Below are 25707 nucleotides of genomic sequence, written 5' to 3'. Positions count from 1 at the left end.
GTATTGGTTCCATCATCTGTGAAAAATGCACGCATACTTGAGTATAGATCAACGATTTCATGCACTTCATTCCACTTGTTTTGGGCTGGGAGTCTTTGAGTGAAGGCTGAACAGATTCCATGCTGGGAAAACAATAGTTCTAACGTCTGCAAGAAATGTTCTCCACTGTCATCATCTGCAGCAAAGAGTCCAACCCATGACCATCCAAAATGCTTAAGTAAGTTGATAATTCCCATATACTGGTGAGCTTCATTTGGAACCATGCGATACAATGATTGCAACTGTGTCATCTGTCTGCCCTCTAGGGCTAACGAGCCATAAGTGATCTATAAGGAAATGTACACATTTCTTAGATAAAAGCTAGGAGCCACCCATGTGTGGTGAAACAAATATAAAATGAAAGACTTTGTAGCTTTGCCAAGAACTCTTTGGGGTGAGTTTTCTCAAGTCACTGGCATGCAGTGCAATTTTTGGTTGTTTCCTTTTCAGTAATATCCCGTTTAACTTACTCCCAGAATAATGAATAATGTTAAGGGTTGTATACAACTAAGTTTATTCAGAGTAGACCCATTAAAATTAATGGAACTGATTCAGTCATGAATATTAACTTTAGTGGGTCTACTCTGAGTAGGACTATTATTAGAAGCATCACAAAATTTAGAAACTTATACCTACTCCTGGAACAATGGATTAAATTAACATCATAGTAAGTTATGACTTTTGACTAGACTAAATTATAACATTCTTTTATGCAAAACACTTCATTTTAATGAAAGATATAAACCGATTATTTATTAAATGCTGCTTGCATAACATAATTTGGGAAGGCGGAAGAATGAAATACTCGCAGACTACAACATTTAGTTTTTAGGGTCTGGAAGCTAATGAATACAGTTAAAATGAACAACACAGCAAGGATAAAGGAAGGTAGATAACTTATTTATTTATTTATTGAATAACGGATTGTATTTGTTTTGCATTTATGAGATCCTCCAAAGAATTTCATTACACTTCTTTCGGCAGCTGGAAAACTTTGAGATGCCAGATGCATTGAGTGACTGATAGCTTGAAATAATAGTGATAGTAATAATAATAATAGCAATAATTTGTACAAGAAATACCCATTTGTATATATTATTAGGGGTATTATGAATTATTTGCATATATTTAAGGCAGTTCATGAATGCCTAATCTATGAATATTTATGAATATTGTAGGCTCTGTTTTGCTTTTGCTTTGCATTACTTATATCATAAAGTAACATACAAATTAAAAACAACAATAACCACTTCTTCTAAGAGAAGGGTGCATTTGGTGAATGTCATCACACCCTCATGTGATTATCCTACCTGAGGAATCTTGTAGAGACCTATAATTCCTGTCATAAGAGAAGAGGTATCCGAATCATATCCCCCAATGACAGCTATGAGGTTTTTCTGGGTGTCACATTTATAGTTGGGGACAAATTTGTGTGATTTGAAGAGCAGGTCCAGAGTGGTACGGTAGGTCATCCTTCGATTGGAATAGCTGTCATGGATGTGGAATCCTAGAGTGACATTTGTCAAGATGCTGGGATTCCTGTTGATCTCATAGACGCTGTATGCCAAGGCTAGGATGTGCTGGTAGAACTTGGTCAACAAACTGCCAATAAAGATAAATCAGTGGATTTCTTATTCATTGATTAATTTCAACAGTTTATATACAACATAAATGTGTATTTTCTAAGCCATGAACAATGAAATTATAAAAGTTATATGAAAGGGATCAAATCAGTTAACACTACAAAAAAAAGGAAAGAAAGTAACCCAAAACACCTGTTGTTGAAAGAACAAGAACACTAGAAGTTCAAAAGGGAAGTTGCCAATCTAATATTAGCTGGTGGGGTTCCCCAGAATTGGGCCCACAACAGGGCTCCAGGTAGCTATGAACCATGTGTCCAAGCCACCACCAATAGTGACTTTGCTCTCCTCTCTCAAATAATATTGGAACCTGGAAACCAAGACTGAAGTTTGGAGCAAATACTCTTTGGTGAGAGAACTCATGCAGATATTTTAGATCACAAAACATGCAGCGAAAAAGAAAAGTAAAGAAAGCATTGGAATATGGGCTTCAAAACCTTTAAAATGTGCCCTTCCTGAAAGGTCCCCTTTTAGACACCTTTTCCAAGTTAAAGGGCGTGGAGATAGACCACTTGTTTGGTCAGTTATAAAACGGTTTTTCTTACAAAACTCTTCAAAGTTCAGATTCATGCAATTTTTTTACAGCAGTCATAAAAGAAGCAGAAGCAGTTAAAAACATTGCTTAGTTATAAAAGGTAAAGGTTTCTAAATTATCAGTACAAAAAAGTACTGCTGGTTTTAAAGGAGGATTTCCTTTTAAAATACAACAACCGTAATAACTGCATGTTTATGAATCTTGAAAGACTCTTTTCTGTTTACAGTGATAAGATTGTAACTCTTAAGTTCCCCACCCCCTCTCACCCACCCCCTCTCATCTCTTCATGTTTTGTGATTCTACGGTTGTGATGGAAACTGCAGATATGTGGCACAGCATCTACCTTGCATGCAGAAACTCCCAAGATCAGTCCCTTTTTTATTCAGGTAGGTCTTCCAAAAGCTCCTGCCTGAAGCCCAGTCAGTATAGACAATATTTAGTTAGATGGTCCAATGGCCGCACAGCTTCCTATGACCATTTTGAATTGTGGCACACACATCCAGCCCACCATCTGCACCAGCATCAATGCACTGCGTAAATCACACATAGGTTAAAAGGTAAAGGTAAAGGTACCCCTGCCCGTACGGGCCAGTCATGTCCGACTCTGGGGTTGCGTGCTCATCTCGCTCTAGAGGCAGTGAGCCGGCGCCGTCCGAAGACACTTCCGGGTCACGTGGCCAGCGTGACGAAGCTGCTCTGGCGAGCCTGCACCAGCGCAGCACACGGAAACGCCGTTTACCTTCCCGCCAGAGTGGTACCTATTTATCTACTTGCACTTAAGGGTGCTTTCGAACTGCTAGATGGGCAGGAGCTGGGACCGAACGACGGGAGCTCACCCCGCCGCGGGGATTCGAACCGCTGACCATACGATCGGCAAGTCCTAGGCACCGAGGTTTTACCCACAGCGCCACCCGCGTCCCCATTCTTTTAAAAAATGATGATGATGATGATGATGAAAGGGTGAGTTCCAACCAAGTTGTACTCAGAGTGATTTATCCAGTGTTTGTCCTACTCAGACTAGACCCATTGAAACGATACCAAAGATGCCTGAGAAAGCTTAGCAGTCATGGGGTAACAAAAGAGGTTCTTTTGTGGACCAGGAATTGATTAAGATACAGGAAGCAGAGTGTAAGATTGAGCCAACAATTCTGATGGGTGTGGGGAGGATTTAGAAAGTGGAGTCCTCTAAGGATCAGTATTGGGACCTGTGCTTTCTAACTAGTTCACAAATGACCTGGAGTTTGGGGTGAGCAGTGAAACAGTTAAGTTTGCCAAGGGTATTAGATTGCTCAGGGTGGATGGAAAGTAGATAAAGTCCCTACCAGAGAGTAATGGCAAATCAAGCTGTTGGAGTATGCAGGAACGGCAAAACGGACTGGAAAGCTCAGGAACCAAGAAGACAAAAGCTTCAATAAAGAATGGGGGGGGGGGGAATGTAATTTATTTAAGAGACCACTGTAAGCAGATGGAAACATTAGCAGGATTTTAATAACACTTGTAATGTGGCAATTATCATGGACAATATGGAGAGATATAAAACTTGGATTATGGAATAGTATGCAGTTGAAAAGGTTGAAAGAAGGAGCCATGGAGGGGGGGGGGATGTCTGGAGATTCAGAGAAATCTCTATATATGGATATGTATTTGGTATTGTTATAATTCTATACTTGTAAAATCAAATAAAAATTATCCCCCCCCAAAAAAAAGATTGCTCAGGGTGGCTAAAACAAAAAGGGATTGTGGAATTTTAATGTCACATATACACTCATGGTGTCTGAGCAAGAACGAGATCTTGAGGGATTGAAAATACAGCTACTGCTGTCACAATGCCATTATACAAATTTACAGTGCCACTATAATTAAAGCACTGTGTGCAATTCTGGTGACCTCACCAAAAAAGAACACTTTAGAGTTGTGAGAAAATCAGAATCAGGCAGCCAGAATGATCAAAGGGGATGAAGCAATTCCCCTATGAGGAAAGGTTGCACCATTTGACGTTTTTAATTTGCAGAAAAGGAGAGTAAAAAGTACATAAAATTATTCATGGTACTCAGAAAGTGGATAGAGAAAACTCACTAAACACTAAAGCTCAGGGGCATCCATAAATCTTGGAATAAAGTACTTCTGGACACAGCACTATGGCATTCAATACCCAAAAGAGTGGTGATCACAAGCAATGCAGTTTGCTTTAAATGAGGATTAGACAAATTCCTAGAGGATAAGGATATCAGTGGGTTCTAGACACGATGGACGTGTTCTAGTTCCATTGTTAGTATTGTTTTTGAATACCTGGAAACTGCAGGATGGGAGAATGATGCTGCACTAAGGTCCTGCTTGCAAGATTGCAATAGGCATTTGGTTGGTCACTGTGAGAACTGAACACTGGACAATATGGGCCATTGGCCTGATCAAGTAGACTCTTATGCTCTCAATGGGGCCGAATACCTTAAGTTCATTAATAACCCACTATTTTACCCATTGAAATAAATTGATTTAACTTACTTTAGTCAATTCCTTTCAATTCCTAGTATGACCAACATTGGACATTGTCCTAAATCTCTTATTGCCCTCCCCAACCCCCCAACCCAATCCAAGCTTTGCAAAGTAGAAGCAGCTGTCATTATGGAGGAAATGGATATTAGATATCTGGTCAAAGAAAATCCACACCAAAAATCAAACAGCTTCTGAGATGGGTGTTCCCGGAATAATAGTACGTCAGAAGTGTAAATGATCTGGGAAGTCATTCCACCGATGATAAGGCCACCTGGCTGGTACCACTCATGTGGAATAGGGAAGGGATCGTTTTCAGGGCACTTCAGAGCTGTTATTTTCTGTGCCCTTCTTGGCAAAAAAAGGAGAACCACCATTAGCCACAACATCCTAGCAGCAAGGCTTCTCTTCAACTGCAGGCTGTGCCTTCTCAAAAGCAAAATCTTGAGGTATAAAGGCTAAGCAGACTCTGCATATTCAGCTCCTAAAAGGATACTCTGCAGCCTTACTTTCAGAATCCAGAAAGCTGCAAATTAATGCCTTGTCAGTGATGAAATGTCAGTGATGAAACTGACAGAGCCCTGCTAGCCTCTTGATCTTACTCCCAGCTTCCAATGGTGCAGAGTTTTATTTAACTTGTTGCTCATTTCTGTGCCTTCCAGAAAGCCCTGGAGGTTTGTCCAGATGGATAATGGGATAATTGCTGGGGGTGATAATGATTCTCTGTAGGACTGAAGCTCTCTGTATAACTCTTTGCACCATAATATGTTGCTCCCACCCACACTGTATCACAAGCCTGTTCCTCTCATTAGAAGCTTTCAGGCTGAGCACATATCAACAACAAAGTGAAGCCCCAAGGGAAGGGTGGCTAACCTTAGGCCATCTAGGTATCACTAGACTACAACGCCTATCATCCTTTACTGACCATTGGCCATGCTGGCTGAGGCTGATGGGTGGCATTTAGAGGGCTGCAGGCTCATCTCACCTGTTACAAGATGAAGCCATCAGCTTCATATGCTGTGCAAAAGAGTGTTAATTTTGTCAAGAAAGTGAAGCTAGCAAGTGACGCCATATTTTTCCTCACCACAGTGCCTGCATAGTGAATTGCTCAAGCAGATTGTGTGACAATACGATCCCAGAGAAGAACAGAAGAGTAGAACTTTTCATGGTGGCAAACTAATCAGCAAGGGGTGGTAGTGGTGGTGGTGATGGTTCCTGCAGGAACATGCAGGAGAGATGAAGCATTGTAACTTCCCCACCCGTGCCCTTCTCCATAAGGTCCATGCAGGGTGGGATGTGGTTGGCTCTTTATGGTGGAAACAGAGACTCAGGCTAGGCCAGAGAGGAACACCTTTCTGACAGAGATCTCCTCTTCACCAGATGGCCTGGAGACCTACTGCTGCCAATTATGACGCAGCAGAAGCAGCTCAGTGATTAGGAATGTGGCCAGAAGTGGCAGTCAGCCATCTTGCAGTTATTCAGGATGATTACTGGAGAGCTGTGTGACCTGACCTGCCCGTTCTTCTGTGATTTGCCTGGGTCACATTTTGGCCATGGGCTGGGTAAGTGAGAAAAAGCAAACCAGAAGTGAAGGCAGACAGGCAGGTGATTAGGGAGGCAGAGAACTGTCCCCTTGTTGCTGCCACTGCTAGCTGGAAGAGAGGGACAAAGGGAAAATAGGCCCTGTTCTGCTATGGCTGCTGCCCAAAGAGAATCACCCAGCAGCAACCTTCTATAGCAGTCAGATTTAAAGGGAGCAGAGGTGTAGGAAGGTCAGGTGGTACCTGGTGTGGAAAATGTCTTCTTACCCCCCCCCCCATTGATTCCCTCCCCCCTGCAAAAATGTTATTTCATATTTTCTTACAAAGGAATGTGGATTCTGGGCCTCTGATAGCAAGGAGGCAACTGTGGACAGATACTTAAATCTACAGGATGGACTGTGTTTTGGCTTGTGTTATTTCATTTATATTTTTTGTTTATTTATTTAATAAAATTTATTTTAAAAAACCTGCAAAGTGAACCTTTTTTTGAAAATGCCTGCTCCACCGAACTGAAATTTCAGCCTTCATGACATAGGAAAACGGCCAATCAAACAGCTATTTTTGTGGAGGAGGCTCAAGATATTAACTGATATGCATGAAATTTCATATACAGCTATTTAATCCCTAGTGTAGTAAAATAAGACCTTTGGAGCAGGCATTTTCAAAAAAAAGTTTTTTATGAACCACCCTAGTAGGGCAGTAATTGTTCATTGATAATTTGTCACCCCCCTCCATGATGGCAGACCGCCCCCCCTTTCCTACACCCCTGAAAGGGAGGGGCAGAATGGTTTGTTTGCAGAGGATTTAGAAGTGTCTAGCATACAGCCTAATATACAGGATCTAGATATCACTAGGCTAGTTTAATTAACTTTTGACACTTACTGATTCTAGAGATTGAGCACTGTCAAGCCACATGGTCTGGCTTAATACACATGTGTCTGGCAATTTCCAGTTTTAACACTCTAAGTCTTAATGAAAATTCTAACACCTAGAAACTCATAACACTAATAATATTAATAACCACTCCACTTCGTAAGAACAGCATACAGAAGTCCCAGTTTCAGGTTGGGCTTCTTGCTTTTCATTGAAGAGTGGAGCAGGGAAAAAGGTGGAGGAAGCAAAAAGTCTAGGAAATCCAGTGCCCTTAGTAACCTTTCTTAACACTAAAATCCAGCTCTGAGGGCCTTCTGGCAATTCGCTCATTGTAAGGTTACAGGGAATCAGGCAGAGGGCCTTCCTGGTAGTTGCACCCACCTTGTGGAATGCTCTCCTCTCACATGCTGAATTTTAGAAGACATCTGAAGACAGCCCTTTATAGTAAGGATTTTAATGTTTGATGTTTTAGTGTGGTTTTATAATTTGCTGGAAGCTGCTCAGAGTGACTGGGGCAAAACAGTCAGATGGGCGGCACATAAATAAATAGTAGTAGTAGTGATAGTAGTAGTAGTAGTAGTAGTAGTAGTAGTAGTAGTCATATCATTTAAATTCAAATAGCACATCACAGGACTCCTATATGTTGCCAGTTAGGTAAGAATGCCTGTTGGTAATGTGGGCTGCTGGGAATTGAAAAGCAACAGAAGAAACCTGAGGAGAGACAGGTTGAAATATCTCTAAACTTTGTGGTTGTCTTTGCTGCTAAAGGATTTACCTATATATTAAATAAATTGAAAACAAATGGATTCTTTAATTATTTCTCCGTATTAGTTGTTCTCTGTTGTTCAGTTCAGGCCTGAGTACAATGATGTAGCATTTAGGAGAAAAGATGCAACCAAGTAACCCAGCACTGGAGGCCAAGATGGAGAAGATTTCCACAGCAACCATATTTTTTCCTTTTGTGCTCAGGTAGGTTGGCATGAAGGACACCCACACACTGCAAAATGCCAACATGCTGAAGGTGATGAATTTGGCTTCATTAAAACTATCTGGTAACTTGCGGGCTGTGAATGCCATAATGAAGCTGACAATGGCCAAGAAGCCCATATAGCCCAGGACACAATAAAACATGGCAACTGACCCTTCATTACATTGCACAAGGATTTCTCCAGGTACCGACTGCATGTCTAAATCAGGGAATGGGGGAGAGGTTTCCAACCACGCAAGACAAATACTTGCTTGAATAAGCAAGCATGAAAGGACAACCCATTGGGCCAGTGGTTTGCCCAAGCACTTCATCAATCTAGATCCAGGCTTTGTGGCTACAAAAGCAAGAACTACGGTGATGGTTTTGGCCAAAACACAAGAAATTGCCATGGAGAAATTAATGCCAAATGTAGGTTGACGGAGAAGGCAGGTTACCTTCCCAGGTTGTCCAAGGAACAGCAAAGAAGAGAGGAAGCAGAGCAGGAGGGAGATGAGGAGAGTGTAGGTGAGGTCTCGGTTGTTGGCTTTGACTATGGGGGTATCTTTGTGCTTAATAAAAGTTCCTAGCACCCAAGTGGTGGTTAGGGAAAAAGCTATGGCAACTGAGACAAAACTGATCCCCAAGGGTTCTTCATAAGAAAGGAAGTTTCTAGATTTGAGGATACAGCCATCTCTGTAATTGTTTGGATACTGATCTTCTGGGCATTTGAAGCAGTCATCCATATCTGAAAATTAGAAAAAGGTTCAATTTCAGTTTCAATTCATGTGTAATTTAAGGGAAAGTGTTACCTTTTCTTGAAAACTTAAGTTTCTGCAACTATTCATATGAAAATGAATTTCAATAGTCTCTCAATCAAACTTATTGTCATAATCATTGGGTTCTGTGTAGATTGTTGTTGTTTTTAAATTAGACTGTGCACTATAATAACCTTTCATGACTTCCTAATGACAACATCTGAAGGCTTAGTCTATGAGAAGAGGAGAAATTTAAAGGTGAATTAAAGGAGAAGGTAATGATATATTCTGTTGGTATGGATTTACAAGATGTCTCAAGCAACTGGTGCTTCATACGCAGGAGAGAAAAGGGCATTTCACAGCTTTGGGGCAATGGCAGAAAATGCCCATTCTCCAGTCACCACTCCATGGTATTCTATAGGTTGGGTGTCCTGTCATGAGTACAATTTCATGACAGTATTATTGTTTGGACAAGTGGTTACATGTACACTGGGACAAATTATCACTTATAATAAGGATAAGGATAAGGATAATCTTATTTATACCCTGCCCATCTGGCTGGGTTTTCCCAGCCATTCTGGTTGGCTTATAGCATATATTAAAACATAATAAAACTTCCTAATACAGGGTTGCCTATAAGGTAAAGGAACCCCTGTCCGTTAGGTCCAGTCGCGGATGACTCTGGGGTTGTGGCACTCATCTCGCTTTACTGGCCGAGGGAGCTTCCGAGTCATGTGGTCAGCATGACTAAGCCTTTAGATGTCTTCTAAAAGTTGTATAGTTCTTTATCTCCTTGACATCTGAAAGGAGAGTGTTCCACAGGGAGGGCACCACTACCAAGCTGTAAGTGATAGGGTGGAGATGCTCCTTCAGGTATACTGGGCCGAGTCCCAATGGTCATTGGATATGAAATCAGCATTAAGGTTGTGGGTTGGGGAAATGGTTTCTACATCACCTACCATTCTGTTCCGAAATCTTCCCTTTGGGGCATGGAACACATTCATAGCAACAAAATTTCCCACCTTCCTTCCTTTTCCTCTGATGGCCGGGATGGCAGTGCTCATTACACAAAGAAACAGGCCGCACCTATCCATAAACAGGAAGGGAATTTGGGGCAGAAGAGATATGTATAAGCTCTCACTCAGTGTGTCATTTATCTATCATTTGATTCACACCAGAGTAGCTGAGAAAGATGGATGCTGAAATGTTTTCCGATTTTTTTTTTTTTTTTGCTTTTAAAAATTCATCTATGTTTCTGTCAGTCACTGTAATAGATAGAGATAAATATGTAGATCCCTACAGAAACCGTACAGCTGCTAACGCATGGCTCAAGAAACTGATATCTCAAGTAATTACCATATTCTATAGAAGCAGAAAGTACCAAAATATGTTCCTTGGGGAAATCTTACATGGATTCTCCCTGAGCATTACTATATTTAAGTATTCTTAAAAGGGTACAAAAAACTTTGCTTTCAAAGTAGGAGTGGAAATATTTAGCATTTGAACTAATATTATAGATCTGGATAAGCCACTACAACCTCAGATTAGGCATTCACCTGAATGATCCATGTAGATAAGAATTTTTTTTTTTCAGATCAGAGATGCACCTTTAACCAATTATGGATCTTGGTACCCATTTCTTAATATTCTTAATATTTACCAAATTTTTGTATGGTGGTAGTGCTGCTGTTGTAACCCACTTTAGAATAAACAGTGACTCAATGGTGGACCTGACCCACCAGTAAAAGTCCAAAGATCTAGATAAGAGAGCAGCTCCCAAGAACATGCACATACCCCCCACCTGGTTAAAGCCTGTGTGCCACACAATTATATCTTCATTAAGAAAGAATCCATTTTCTCCAAGAGCATTGGAATCCTCCACTCTTCCAACTTTAACTCTCTGGAAGGATGTGTTTGGGAATGTGATCATATTCATTATGTCAAATCCACCTCTCACTCCTTTGTTCCCATTAAAGGAAACAGTTTCTCCAGCTGAATTGTTGAATGATGTACTTTGAAGAAATAGATGGAGCTAATTGAAAGAGGAAAATACAGGAGTAGAGATTTGGGTCAGTAGCATATTGCTGACAATGTACTCCAAAACTCTGGATGTTCCCACCCAGTAGTTAAACAGCATGGTGGATAAAACTGATCCCTGAAGAACCCGACATTGAAGGCTCCATGGGGCCAAACAGAACTCCCCAAGTATCACCCTCTGGAAGCAACCATCCAGGTAGGACCAGAAGCAATCCAAAGCAGTGTCCCCCACCCCTAACTCAAACAACCACCACAGGATACCATGGTCAATGGTACCAAACCACTGAGAGATCAAGGATAATTAGCAGGCACACATTTCCCCTGCCTCTTTCCCGAAAGAGGGAATCATACAGGGTGAACAGAGCAATTTGTGTGACAAAATTGGATTCAAATCTTGATTGAAATGGATCTAGAAATTCAGTTTCCTCCAGGTCAACACACTCAGCTTTCAAACATTAGAGAGGATAATATACTTAGCTAAGTTACTTATTTCTGCAGGCCATCAAATTGTCATATAATCATAGTTTATAAATAAATAAGGGATAGAGAGTGTGCTTTGAATTTTGGAAGTGATTACTGATTGGATTGGAATTTTAAATGGGGATTTTGAATGCTGGTGAAGTTGCATTTGGAGTAGAAGTGTGTTGGAAAGGTTGTGGCAGAGTTAGTGAGACATGAAGCATTATTAATGGTAAATGGTTTAGGATAAATGTTGAGGGAAGCTTTTGTTTAGATATATTCAGAAGAGTAGAGTAGGTAGGGATGTTTCTATGAACAAAAGTAGCATCAAAAAGTACATAATGGAAGCCATATAATTTTGTGCACTGAATAATTACTTTGGCTTTCAATAAAATTGTTTCCTCATACGCATATGCCTCTCGCTCTAGAGTAATTAATCATTCAGAGACTTTGCATTTGTGGGGTCAGTGAAGGCAGTTGAAAAATCCTCTCCCACTAGTGCCCTGCCTCCCACTGATAGGCATTAGCATGTTGTGGAGGGGGGAGTGTTGCGAAAGAAGCCATATTTTGTTAAATGTAAGGTGTTTATGTGACCATATAAAAAGAAGAATCAATGCAGTGAGAGAAGAATGATTTCTCCCCCCCCCCCCAAAAAAAAAATACAGGATGAAATAAGATTCCACAATTTCATCACCATTCATAAAGGATTGTAGTCTCAACTTTTACAACATTGTATCTGTGCAATCCTATACACAAGTTTAGAAGTGGGGATATTACCTGCCAAGGCTGGATATCTTGAAGGTCAGATCTTCTGCTACCCACCATTGCTCTGTGCTCAGATCTTGTTGAGTAAATGGCATGCAAAGCATGAGCAACAGCATAGACAGCATTATAGATATTATAGCTGTTGCCAATCATCTCCATTTCAAACAGATGCCTAGGAAGACTATTTAGCATTTCCTCACTGCTACATGCCCCATCAGCCTTCACTGCCACATTCAGATCTGGAAATGAACAGTCAAATGCTTGCTCCCAGAAGTCATTGAGAAAACCATCTCTTTTGTTCCAGCCAGGTTTTATGTTCTGAAGAAATTCCCCAAACTCTGGAAGCTCTTTTGTGTGAATGGTGAAGGAAATGGCACCTTGGAAGAGCTGAAAACCCAAGGCTCGCTGAAAGCTCGTTGTTATGAAATCAGTCTGGGTCGTCATTATCCACACTTTTCTAAATGTTGACATCTTTGTATTTCCAGTATCTTGAACGGCAATAAAAGCTCTCAGCCATGCCATTGTCAAATACTGTCCATTGATGATGCATGTATTGGATCCATAATCTAAGAAAGATGCATGGATGCTTGAGAATATAGCAACAACTTCATCCAAGTCATTCCAGTTGTTATGTGCTGGGAGTCTTAGTGTGAATGCTGAACAGATTTCATGCTGGGAAAACAATGCTTCCAGGGTCTGTAAGAATTGTTCTCCACTATCATCATCTGCAGCAAATAGGCCTACCCATGTCCATCCGAAATGTCGAAGCAAGTGGACAATCCCATTGTACTGGTGGGATTCATTTGGGACCATGTGGTAAAATGATTGAAACTGTGTCGTCTGTCTGTCCTCTAGGGCAAATGAACCGTAAGTGAGCTACAAGGTAATACACATATTTCATAGAGGTAAGTATAGAGACCACCATTAAATTAAATTAGAGTCCATTAAATCAAACCTGATAAAAGACTTTATAACTTTAGAATGATTTAAAGTTAACAACTCTTTTGGATGAATTTTTCCAAAGTTATTCACCTGCGGTGGAACTTTAGTATTTTGCTACTTTCTCATATTCCCTTCAGAAACTTAACAATATTCCAGAATGATAATTAAAATGAAGGGTTGCATTCAAATAAGTTTACTTAATATAGAGCCATTAAAATCAACAGACATATCCGTGTCATAATGACCATTTGTTTCCATGACTCTACATTGAGAAAGCCAGTATTTGACATAACCCAAAATGCAGAAATTAAACCTACTCAAGAAGTAATAGATGAAACTAGGCTTTTGCAGGTCAGCTGCATCTGCAGGAGTTCCAGACAGATGTAATTAAGTTTTATTTTCTATTAATATTGTTGGCTCAACTACTATTTATTTTGTTTTCTACTACTATTTATTTTGTTTTTGTTTTTCTGTGTAATACTTTCGAACCTAGCAGTTCGAAAGAACCCCCGGGTGCAAGTAGATAAATAGGGACCGCTTACCAGCGGGAAGGTAAACGGCATTCCGTGTGCTGTGCTGGCTCGCCAGATGCAGCTTGTCACGCTGGACACGTGACCCGGAAGTGTCTGCGGACAGCGCTGGCTCCCGGCCTATAGAGTGAGATGAGCGCACAACCCTAGAGTCTGGCAAGACTGGCCCGTACGGGCAGGGGTACCTTTACCTTTACCTGTATTACTTATGTCAAAATTAAAGAAATAAAACAACTAAACCACAACACAAGAGCAATAACAGTTTACGCTCAGAATTTCAAGAGAACATGTAGCTTGGAAATGTCTCCACACTGTCATCTATACATCCTACCTGTGGAATCTTATAGAGACCTAGAATTTCTGCTATTAGAATAGAGGTTTCTGCATCATATCCTCCGATGACAGCTATGAGGTTTTTCTGGGTGTCCCATTTGTAGTTGGCGACAAATGTGTGCGATTTGAAGAGCAGGTCCAGAGTGGCACGATAGGTCATCCTTGGATTGGAGTAGCTGTCGAGGATGTGGAATCCAAGTGTGACATTGGTCAAGATGTTGGTCTTCTTGTTGATCTCATTGATGGTGTATGCCAAGGCCAGGATATGCTGGTAAAACTTGATCACCAAGCTGCCAATAAAGTTAAAAGACTATTTCAGAGGACAGTTCTTCAGTATAAGAAGGAAGCATCTTTGCCAAACTACAATTCTTCTGCAAAGAGGATACAAAGTGTATTGTTCTGGGGAGGACATCTGAAGGCAGCCCGGCATAGAGACATTTTTAATGTTTAATGTATGTCTTACTGTGTTTTTATATTTTGTTGGAAGCAGGACAGAGTGGCTGGGGCAACCCAGTCAGATGGACAGGATACAAATAAAAAATTATGGTGGTGGTGGCAGTGGTGGTGGTGAGACAACCTAGACCCACCTCAGCTGAAAGCTTTCTCAGCGATAGTGTTTGAATTTGCTTTTGTATAGGGAAGTTTTTAATGTTTGATGTTTGTAAAAAAATTCTAAGGTTCAAATATAGAATAAATATTCACAAATGCTCACATATCTAAATATGGTTTATATGTGTCTGAAATAGTACAGGAGAGCAATCCTGAAGCCAGTTTGACTCCATCAATGACCTCAAATATTCCTCTGCAGTAAGGGAGGCAAAGGGGGAAAGCTTCCCTGTTGTTTTTTCACTTACAAATCCTTCAAATATTGTTTTAAGGTCATGTTTGTGTATGAATAGGGTGAGTCTGTGACCTGGATTCAGGAGCTAAAGTATTAACCGTCACAAAAAATGGCCTGACTGCCAGGTAATGCACTCAGTGACCATTATCAGATATCCTGTCAGACAGGATTTCCGTTGTAGACCGCCTCCTATGATGTATGTATGATGTTTTTGAGGTGGTTTTTGGCTAAGAGGCTTGGGCAATGTCAAAAGTTTTTAAAGGTTCTTGCACACTTTTGTTAAGGGTCCAGGGGCGCCGACTTATAAAAAATATTGGGGGGGGCCCATACCGGGGTCCATACTGGCGCCAGGATGGCAGTGGTGCTTTTGCATGCAAGAACCGGCCTGCCCTCCCCAGGCTTTGCGCCGGGAGGCGGCCACCCCCTCCTACCAACGTCACCTTAGCCGAACCCAGAAAAAAAGCCCCGCTCCGGCGGCGGGAACTCCCGTCCCCTCCATTCTCCCCTCACCCCGGTCCCTCGCTGGCGACGAATACGCCGTTCCTCGGCCCCGCGGCTCCATTCCTTTCTAAAGTCCCGCCGCTGGGGGTCTTCCTCTGACTGACCGACCTGCCCGCCCCTTCTCAGGAGCTCCCGGTCACTTTGGGAGGCGCACGCCGGAGTCCCCTGCGCGGTTTTTGGCAAGGTGCCTAATAATTTTCTTAAATTATTGGGGGGGCGGAGTCCCCCCAAACAAATTTTTGAGGGGGCTCGGGCCCCCTCAGGCCCCATGGAGTCGGCGCCTATGTAAGGATCTCTCCCTCCTTGGAAGGAGCGGAGGGAACTCTAATGCAACAGAAAAAAATAAATATCTGCCTTGCTTTCCACTGGATCCAGCCTCCATCCTTTCTTCTCTGACTGATCATGGACTTAGGGGACTCAGTCCCATGGAGAGTTGGGCAGCAAAAGCAAAAGCCCAATTTTTACATCAGGGGTCAGCAAACCTTTTCAGCAGGGGGCTGGTCCACTGTCCCTCAGACCTTGTGGGGGGCTGGACTATTTCTTTTGGGAGGGGGAATGAACAAATTCCTATGCCCCACAAATTACCCAGAGATGCATTTTAAATAAAAGGACATGTGAAAACACGCTGATTCCTGCGATTCCTGAAAACACGTCCGCAGGCTGGATTTAGAAGGTGATTGGGCTGGATCCGGCCCCTGAGCCTTAGTTTGCCTACCCATGTTTTACATCATGTCCTATTGTGTTTTTAATAATTTGTTGTGAGTTCTCCAGAGTGGCTGGGGCAACCCTGCCAGATGGGCAACTTATTATTATTATTATTATTATTATTATTATTATTATTATTATTATCATTATTATCACTAATAATTATTATTAATTATTAATTATTATTATTAATTATTTATTATTATTATTAATTATTATTATTAATTATTAATTATTATTATTAGTTATTAATTATTATTTTTATTATTATTTAATAGCAGTGGCTGGAAACCACAGGAGTGGGGAGCTCTTACTTATGGCCTTCCCTTAGACATTGGGTTGGTCACTGTGAGAAGATGTCCTTTTTCTGATCCAGCAGTTTCTTCTTATATTTTTAATTGAGGTGGTTAACGTAGGTTCATTAATCTACTCTGACACATCCCAAAGTTGTAGCCATTGAAATTTATTGACTTTACTTACTGAAATATATTTCTTTCAGTGAATATTCTAAGAGTATGTCCAACACTGGATATCATCCTAAATCTCTCGTCCTCCTCCTCCTAATAATAATAATAATAATAATAATAATAATAATAGTCCAACTTCTAAATTAGAAGCACCAGTCATCAGGGAGAATGACATATTAGTTATCTCTTCAAGCAGACATGGAACGAAAAGAACAAAATTCATACTCTGAAACATCAATTAGCTTCTGAGAAGGGTGCTCCTGGAAGAAAAGTTCCTCGGACATGTAAATGATATGGGAAGCAATTCCACCTATGAGGATGCCACCTGGCTGATACCACTCATGTGGAATAGGGAAAGGATCATTTGCAGGACATGTTTTGCATTCCCTTTTAGGCAACAGAAGCAGGAACACAATGAACCACAGCATCCTGGCAGCAAAGCTCCTCTTTCACTGCTGGCTCTCCTGTGTCTTATCTAAAGCAGCATCCTGGCTGGAACAAGATAAACAGACTTTGCATATTTACTTCCAAAAAGGAGACTCTGCGGTCTTACTTTCAGCATCCAAAGAGTTTCAGGTGCATGCAGGGATGGCCAGCACTCTGATTTGAAGCCTTAACTAGTCACATGGACTGCCAGTAAGAAAATTGCAGAGCCCTGTCACCCTTTTGTTCCTACTCCCAGCTTCCAATAATGCTTATTTCTGTGCTTTCTGGAAAGCCCTGGAGGTTTGGCCAGATGGATAATTGCAGGGGGTGATAATGATACCTGCAGGACTGAATCTCTGAGTAGCACTCTGAACAGAAAACATGCTGGATCCTCCCCACCTGCTGATTGCAGCACAAGCCTGCTCTGTCCCTTAGTGAGACAAGGAGTGGCTACCAGGCTGTGAAAAAATCAACAGGAAAAGGAGGCCTTCATACAGGGGTGGTTAACCTGTGACCCTCCAAATGTTGCTGGACTACATCTCATCATCCATGACTGACTATTTACTATTCTCACTGAGTTTGATGGAGCAATTGGACTATCAGGAAGTAAAACATTTTACTGCTGGGCAGCTTCCAACAAAATATTAAAATACATTTCTGTGAAGGCTCTGGGGCTGTAGCCTGGTTATGAAATTATAGAGATACCTCGGGTTACATATGCTCCAGGTTACATACGCTTCAGGTTACAGACTCCGCTTCAGGTTACAGACTCCGCTAACCCAGAAATACTGCTTCAGGTTAAGAATTTTGCTTCAGAATGAGAACAGAAATCATGCTCCAGCAGCAGGAGGCCCCAGTAGCTAAAGTGGTGCTTCAGGTTAAGAACAGTTTCAGGTTAAGAATGGACCTCTGGAACGAATTTAATACTTAGCCCAAGGTACCACTGTATAGCGGATTAGATAATTGAAAGGGGAGATGATTCTTTAGTCAGAACTGAGGGTTCATCCATGCTTTGTCTTCTCCCGCTGCTCTCCCCTAGGGAAAAGCTGCTCTTTAGCATTCAACTGGAGCAAACAGCAATTCTCCTGGATTATATTTTGCTTCATATTTTGGTTTGGAAAGTGAAAAAATAGATTACTTCTCATTAAAATGCAAACTAAATCATATCCCACACACGTGAACACATTTCTGGCTGTGATTCATGGTCCTGGTTGAAGAGACTTCCTTATTCAGCCTTTTGTTTTTTTAAGTAAGGTGACAAATTTATGGGCTGAACTTTTCAAAAGGACAAAATAAAGGGAGGTTTCTAAGGAAGTGGAATAAAACCAGATACATGAGGTGGACCCATTCAAGATCACTCCAGAAAGTAACATTCAGGAATGCTCTGTCTTCATTTTTGAAGCTATGAAGCAAACACAACACCCTATAGATAATTATTTTGATGAACTCTAATTGGAGGCACCAAGAATTGAACATGTCTCCATTTTTTGTATGTAAAGCATGTGCCCCACCAGTGAGCATTTCCCTCTGTGGATGGAAGGAGTTCTGCTACTGTCCCAATGAGGAAGAGATTTGTAGTGTAACTTGGTGACTTCCCACTGAGAAAGCCAACCCTACTATTTTCAGACCAAAGTAAAAAATAGAAATAGAAATTTGTGCCATAATAACATGATTTTTGGAGGTGTGTTGTCTTGCATGTGTGTGTTGGAGGTGTGTTGTCCAGGATGTATTGGACGGCTTATCATCAATCCTATTTACCATTATCTCTTGCTGCTAATTCACATGGGAGGGGGAAAGACTGCCAGACATTGCTTGACATTGCCGGACTTTGCTTAGTGCCATGATGGTGTTATTCGTCCCTTTTGAAGGCTTTAGCCTAGAATGAGAGAGAGAGGGAAGTGCATGACCTGCTACATCAATAGCGTAGTAAGGAAAAGCTAGGAATTTTAATAATAACAATAACAACAACAACAACAACAACAATAATAATTCATAAGCACTTGAAAATGTCTTCCAATATTTTATTTACTTATTACAAATATAGATAGCTTTTTCAAATAATACCTCTCACAATTTAGACAAAACACTCACAAACATATAAGTCATAAACAATGTTACAAACAAAGAGCTCATCACAGCAGAGGAAGGAGTTTGGGATGGAATTAGGCTTTCCAGGCCTCTCTATGTTCCTAAGTCACACTCCTCACTGACCCAACTCAGAACCCCAAACACTTTTGCCTTTCTGCATTTTACCCTCGAAGTCTAATAAGTCTTCTTGCTTATATGGATGGAGGATAGACAGCAGCCTAAAAGTGTGTGTAGAAAATAGCCTGCTATACAAATATCAAAAATAATAAAATATGTGTTTAATGTGCATAAAATGTAATGTTTGTAGCATTTTGCAAAAACTGGAATGCATTTCTAATTTAAGACAGTTTTGCAGTAAAACTTATTTGAACTCATCCTTGTGGTGGAGCCTACTCATGTCTAGTCTGCAGAGGGTCCAAATCAAGGAATTCAGCAGAAATAATTAATGCAAGTGGCTATGAGATGTTTGGGGATGTGGTCCTTGCAATGCAAATATTTCCCCACTCCTGAAAATTGCAATATTAGAAAAACCAGCACAAGCTATTGTGACTATGCCAGAAAAGAAAAGAAAAAAGGGCACTGAGTAGCCATTAAATGCAGCAGTAAGAAGAGAGGCATTTGGGGGGGGGGATGTTAGTAACTATGGTGTAGAGGTAAGGATCTTGTAGAGGAGGGTCTTCTCATCTGGGTAGCCCAGAAGTTCTATATACACTGCCCAGGCTTCTGCCCCAGAGAGGTCACTTTCGTGCTGCAAAGACAGCAAAAACAATGAGGGAGGCAACAACCAATCCCCTCCTAGCAGAAGGAAAACAAGAAGGGAACCAATCTAACTTCTCAATGCCGGAGTTTCCGAAGTCAGAGAGCAGTCACCAAGAAGGCCCTGAATGGAAAAGTAATGTATTTGCTCCTACAATAAATATCCAGGTGCGGAAAGAGAACTATATTATTATCTTTTCCTTAGTTGCTTCTTGCTGTTAAGCTCTGGCCTGAACAAAATTATGTAGCATTTCGGCGAAAATATGCAACCCAGTAAACCAGCACTGGAGGCCAAAATGGAGAAAATCTCCACAGCCACCATGTATTTCCCTCTGGTACTCAGGTAAGTTGGAAGGAATGAAACCCACACACTGCAAAATGCCAACATGCTGAAGGTAATGAACTTGGCTTCATTAAAACTATCAGGTAACTTGCGGGCTAGGAATGCCACAACGAAACAAGCAATGGCTAGGAGGCCCATGTAGCCGAGGACACAGTAAAACATGGTGACTGACCCTTCATTGCATTGCAGAATGATTTCTTCTGTTACCGAGAGCATGTCTAAATCAGGGAAAGGGGGAGACGTTGCTAACCACATAGTACAAATACAGGCTTGCATAAGAGAGCAGGAAAGGACAATAGAGTTGGACAGGTTCCTCCCCACCCATTTCTTCATTCTAGATCCAGGTTTTGTGGCCATGAATGCTAGAGAAACAACGGTAGTCTTTGCCAGCAAGCAAGAAACAGCCACTGAGAAGACGATGCCAAAAGATGGTTGACGAAGAAGACAGGTCACTTTCCCAGGTTTGCCCAGGAACATCAAAGATGAGAGGAAACAGAGCAAAAGGGAGACCAGGAGAGTGTAGGTGAGGTCCCTGTTGTTGGCTTTGACAATGGGGGTATCTCTGTGCTTAATAAAGATTCCGAACACCCACACTGTAATCAAGGGAAAAGAAATAGCAACGGAGGCTAAACTGATCCCTAAAGGTTCTTCATAAGACAGAAAGCTTTTTATTTTTGGGTTGCATCCGTCTCTCTTCATGTTGGAATATTGATGTTTTGGGCAGTTCAAACAGTAGCTCATGTCTGAAATATAGAAACAGATCTTATTTTGATTCGAATTCATTAATAAGTCATGGATATTCACAGCAATCAAAATTGTATCTTTACTCAGACATCCCACTAAGTTAAGTGGGTTTTCCTTGTGTCAAGAAACTTTTCCTAGGTTTGAATGCTTCTTGCACTCTTAATTTCTGAAAGATTTCTGGAACCAGTCTGATTCCAGGACTGACTGGCTAGCCAGGGCACTATATTGTAACAAAGATAATTTAACTATTGAAAATAGTGTTCCAGAATTATTCTGAATTATTCAATGGAAAAAGTCACCTACCAATCTGGTTTGAAATCTTCCCATCAGGGCATTGCTCACAGTCATAGCAGCAAAATTTATCCCCTTCCTTCCTTTTCTTCTGATAACCAGGGGGGCAGTAGTCATTACACACAGAAACAGGAAGCATCTATCCATAAACAGGAAATGTGTTTAGAATTGAACTTTTAAAAAAAACACAAACAAACAAACATCAAAACGTAAGTAGTCTGAGGTTGTCTCCCAATTGAGAAAAGTGACTGGCGGGGCATAAAATATTTGCATCTGGATCCCACTGAACCCTACTATGTCTATTTCTTCAAAGTGTACCCTAACTTCCCACCTGGTTAAATGTTCTGTGCCACATTATTTTATCTTCATTAATGATGAATTCTTTCCCTCCGAAGTCTTTGGGATGCACACTTCCAGCTTTCACTCTCTGGAATGACCTGTTTTTATATGTGACTATGTTCACAATGTCAAATCCTCCTTCTACTTCCCTTTCATCATTGAAGAACATTGCTTCTCCAACTGAGTTGTTAAAAGAAATGCCTTGAAGAAATGGGTAGAGCTAACAGAAAGAAGAAAAACAATAAATTCCAAAGAGATAATAATATTTTGGAGACTTCAAACAAATATTTTATGCCAGGTATTTTGCACATGAGCTGTAGATGACACCTAGCTCAATTTCTCAGTTGAGACCAGGAGAATTTGGAACATGCAACAGGCCTCTGCGATCTACTTGACAAGGGTGAACAAATGGAATCTGAATCCTGATAAGATATTTCCACCTTTATAAGTAGGATGGGACCCTCATACATTCACTCTTAGAGACCTGCACAAGCTGCCAATTTGTTTCCATCTTGAACCTGAGTTTTTATAAATAAGATGGAAAGCTATAAAGATCTTTGGACCCAGGTCCTTGAGGAACACCCTCTGCCCATTCAAGTTGTTTGTGTATGCCTTTGCAATAAGTTCCTGATTTAATATGTATTGACATTTTGCAAGAGTACATTCAGTGAAATGATAATAATGAAAACAAACGAACTTTGAGACACTACCTGCCAAGGCTTGAGATGCTGAAGTTCAGATTTTTTGCTAGCCAATATTCCTTTGTGATTGGTTCTGGATGTGTCAATAACATGCAGTGCATGTGCTACACTATACACAGCATTGTAGATGCTGTAGCTGTGGCCCGTCATGTGCATTTCAAAGAGAGCATCAGGAAGACTCTCAAGACTTTCCTCTCCCGTACAACTTTTTTCTGTTGGTATGCCAGGATTGGGAAGGGAACAGTCAAATGCTTGCTCCCAAAAATCTTTAAGAAAACCATCTCCTTTGTTCTTGTACGGTTTAATGTTATGGAGAAATTCTTTGAAGCCTGGGGGGTCTTTTGAATGAATGGTGAAAGAAATGGCACCACTGAACAGCTGTATATCCATGGTTCTTTGAAGGCCTGATAACATAAAATCAATCTGGGTTGTCATAATCCACACCTTTCCCAACAACGTGGTTTTTCCCTTGTGAGGGTCTCCCAAAAAAAAGAAAACAGTCATCAGCCATGTAAATGTTAAATTTTCTCCATACAAAATGAAAACACTAACTGTAGTTTTAATGTAATGTACATATATATTTGAGATAATGAAAGGGAAAGCATCTAAGTCCTTCAGACTTGCTTGTTCTGGGAGTCTCTGTGTGAAAGCTGAACATACATTATGCAGGGAAAAGTAGTGTTCCAGGGTCTGCAGGAAATTTTCTCCAGTGGCACCATCTACAACAAAGAGTCCAACCCATGTCCATCCAAAATGCTGAAGTAGCCAGACAATCCCCATATATTGTGGGGCTTCAGTGGGGACCATGCGGTAAAAGAACGGGACCTGACCTGGATTACTCTCTTCTGGGTGAAATGTGCCATACATGAACTGAAAGAGAATTTACAAACAGAGAGAGTTTATGACCAGTATTTAAATGCTAGCAGTTTTTATGGAACAAATAATTGTTGAACGAATTTGCAGGCTTAGCAGACATGTTGTTGTTTTGTTTAGTCGTTTAGTCGTGTCCGACTCTTCGTGACCCCATGGACCAGAGCACACCAGGCACTCCTATCTTCCACTGCCTCCCACAGTTTGGTCAAACTCATGCTGGTAGCTTCGAGAACACTGTCCAACCATCTCACCCTCTGCTGTCCCCTTCTCCTTCTGCCCTCAATCTTTCCCAACATCAGGGTCTTTTCCAGGGAGTTAGCAGACATATCCTCCACTAAATAATATTAAATCTGATCAAGGAAGGAGTGCACTTACATTAGTACTTGCATTGTGCTCTTGGTCATTCTCTACGATAGGTGGCAAACCTTATACTCCTGGACCTCCACATTTGGACGATGTGACCCTTTTGTCCAAGCCAAGCTGACCTGCTTTTCACAATGGCCTCCACCAAGTGTTCTGCAAGGCATACATAGGGCAAAAAAGCCACCTGATGTCACCTGACAAACAGGGCCCATGTAGAGCAGGGGAGATAGTGATCTAGTCTGCTTCCCTACTCCATGACTTGGAAGGAGAACATGTGTCACATGGAACAACCTCTACATGGGGAGCATTCCTTCTCAATTTTGCAAGAATTGTCTCCTCAGTTCTAGAATACATGGTAGGCTCTCTGAAACAGGCAGTTGCTATGCAACACATAACGAGAAGTGTGACTAAGAGGACATGTTTAACACACACGTCCCTGCTTCCTCCAACACCTTATTAACATCACATTGGCATACAAATACTGTACTTAAATAAGGTAAGGGTAAAACACTCTTCCACAAGGATTTTCTCTTAATTTTAGTCCCTCCACCATTCACCAGACATTCAGGATCACCAGAACACTCACAGAACATCAGTTACTGACCCATTCAAATATCTTGCCTGTGGTATCTTGTAGAGACTTAAGATGTTGTCCATGCGGAAGGTAGTATCAGAGCCAAGTCCCCCAATAGCAACAATGGGGTTTTTATGGGCATCACATTTGTAATTAGGGGAAAAGCTGTGTGGTTTGCAGAACACATCCAGAGTGGTACGGTAGGTCATCATTGCATCAAAGTAGTTGTCATATATGTGGAACCCAAGAGTGACATTGGGCAAGATCTTGGGGTCCTCATTGATCTCATTTACAGCAAATGCCAAGGCCAGGGCATGCTGATAGAATTTTGGCAGAACCCTGCAAATAGAGCTCAATTAATCTTTCACTTAATCTCCAATTTATGTTGAGTTTAAGGACATTCTTTGAGTTGTTACATATGTTTTGCAGCTGATAGTTTACTTTATTCTTCAGTTTAGGCAAGATTAGGTTTACTTAATTTATCTTTGTGTTCTAGAAGGCCATGAAATGATTTACAAGAAGAATAAATACAGTAATAAAAATACATAAGCATGTGAAAAACATAGTCAGAGTAAAAGCATTCAATCATTAGTGCTGCCAGAATGTCTGGGGAAATGAAAATGTCATTGCTCGAAGCAGAAATGAAGATAAAGTAGGGGCCAAGCAGTCCTCCCAAGGAGAAGGTTCTTTAGATGGGGAGATGCAATAGAAAGCTTATGGTAGAGTAATTTCTTTCAGAATTGTATAGAAAGAGATGCAGTTATAACAGAGCATTTATTTATTTATTTGTTTGTTTGTTTGTTTGTTTGTTTGTTTATTTATTTATAAAGCTTTTAAGAGAGAAGTGATTACAGAAATCCATAAAGTTTATTCATCTTTCCTAATCATGATGGCCACATGGAATCTACAGGTTCAGTGACAACATAGTTCTGAATTCTACTTGTTCGAGAACAATATGGGAGAACAATTATTGTGCTCATATAGTGTTTGGGGCTTTCTGTAGGAATCTGGTTTCCTATTGTAGGAATGCTGAATTAGATAAGATGTCCATGTGCTTACTCCCCCACCCCAATGAGGCATTTAAAACTTAATTAAACACTGTGCTAGTTCCCCAAATTATTCAGGGCCAAGATCTGTGTCAGGAATTCTGTTTCATGCAAATCTGATGCAACCTAAAATCCTCTACACACTTACGTGGGAGTAAGCTCCATTGGACTCAACGAGGTTTTTGGCTCATTAGACATGCACAGCATACTGCTGAGAAATTGCATACCACTACAATTAAAAGGGTCATTTTTTACAGGAGAACCAACCCTGTGTGTGTGGTACAAAGGACAAGAGATCAAGAAAGAATATTTTTGCACTGAATTAAGCATACATGCACTTTAATTGAGTAACTTCTCACAGGCATAAACAAATCTTTGTGACTGTACTGGGGACAGGCAACACAAAGAGAAAAAAATAATAATTTCTTACGCTGGTATTTCAAACAGGTCCTGAGAAGGTGGGTGCTTGAATGAAATTTCGTTCAACATACTAACAATCTGAGAAGTAATCCCACCAACGATGAACCCACCTGGCTGATGCCACTCATTTACAACAGGAAAGGGATCACTGACAGGGCAGAGTACATTGCAAATTATGTTAGGCAGCAGAAGCATCACTTCTAGAAGCCAAAGCATTCTGGTGCCAAAGTTTTCCTAAAAATCCATCAGATGTTCATCAAAAGCAGCTTCTTGAGTTAAAGGCCTGACACCATCAACATGGTTATAAACACATGCCTTGGAAA

The 25707-nt window shown here is 40.9% G+C and overlaps 1 protein-coding gene across 1 annotated transcript in view; it reads right to left on the bottom strand.

The window, feature by feature from the left end:
• Window positions 1-23619, bottom strand: part of LOC310691375 (vomeronasal type-2 receptor 26-like) — a 460470-nt gene extending 436851 nt beyond the window's left edge. Inside the window, exons 1-5 of the mRNA XM_083471153.1 lie at window positions 23357-23619; window positions 22118-22978; window positions 21400-21627; window positions 21081-21207; window positions 18851-20776 (exon numbers count right to left, since the gene is read on the bottom strand). Of these exons, the coding sequence (XP_083327279.1) occupies window positions 19881-20776; window positions 21081-21207; window positions 21400-21627; window positions 22118-22975 (2109 nt within the window). The 5' untranslated portion in view covers window positions 22976-22978; window positions 23357-23619 and the 3' untranslated portion in view covers window positions 18851-19880. Of the gene's footprint in view, window positions 20777-21080; window positions 21208-21399; window positions 21628-22117; window positions 22979-23356 lie in introns of the transcript that reaches the window.
• Between the last annotated feature and the right edge of the window lie 2088 nt (window positions 23620-25707).

The sequence above is a fragment of the Podarcis liolepis genome (genome assembly GCF_965112155.1).
Source record: "Podarcis liolepis genome assembly, chromosome: 13".
Lineage (NCBI taxonomy): Eukaryota > Metazoa > Chordata > Lepidosauria > Squamata > Lacertidae > Podarcis > Podarcis liolepis.
Note: the sequence above shows the minus strand (reverse complement) of the source record. Positions and strands in the feature narration are given on the sequence as shown.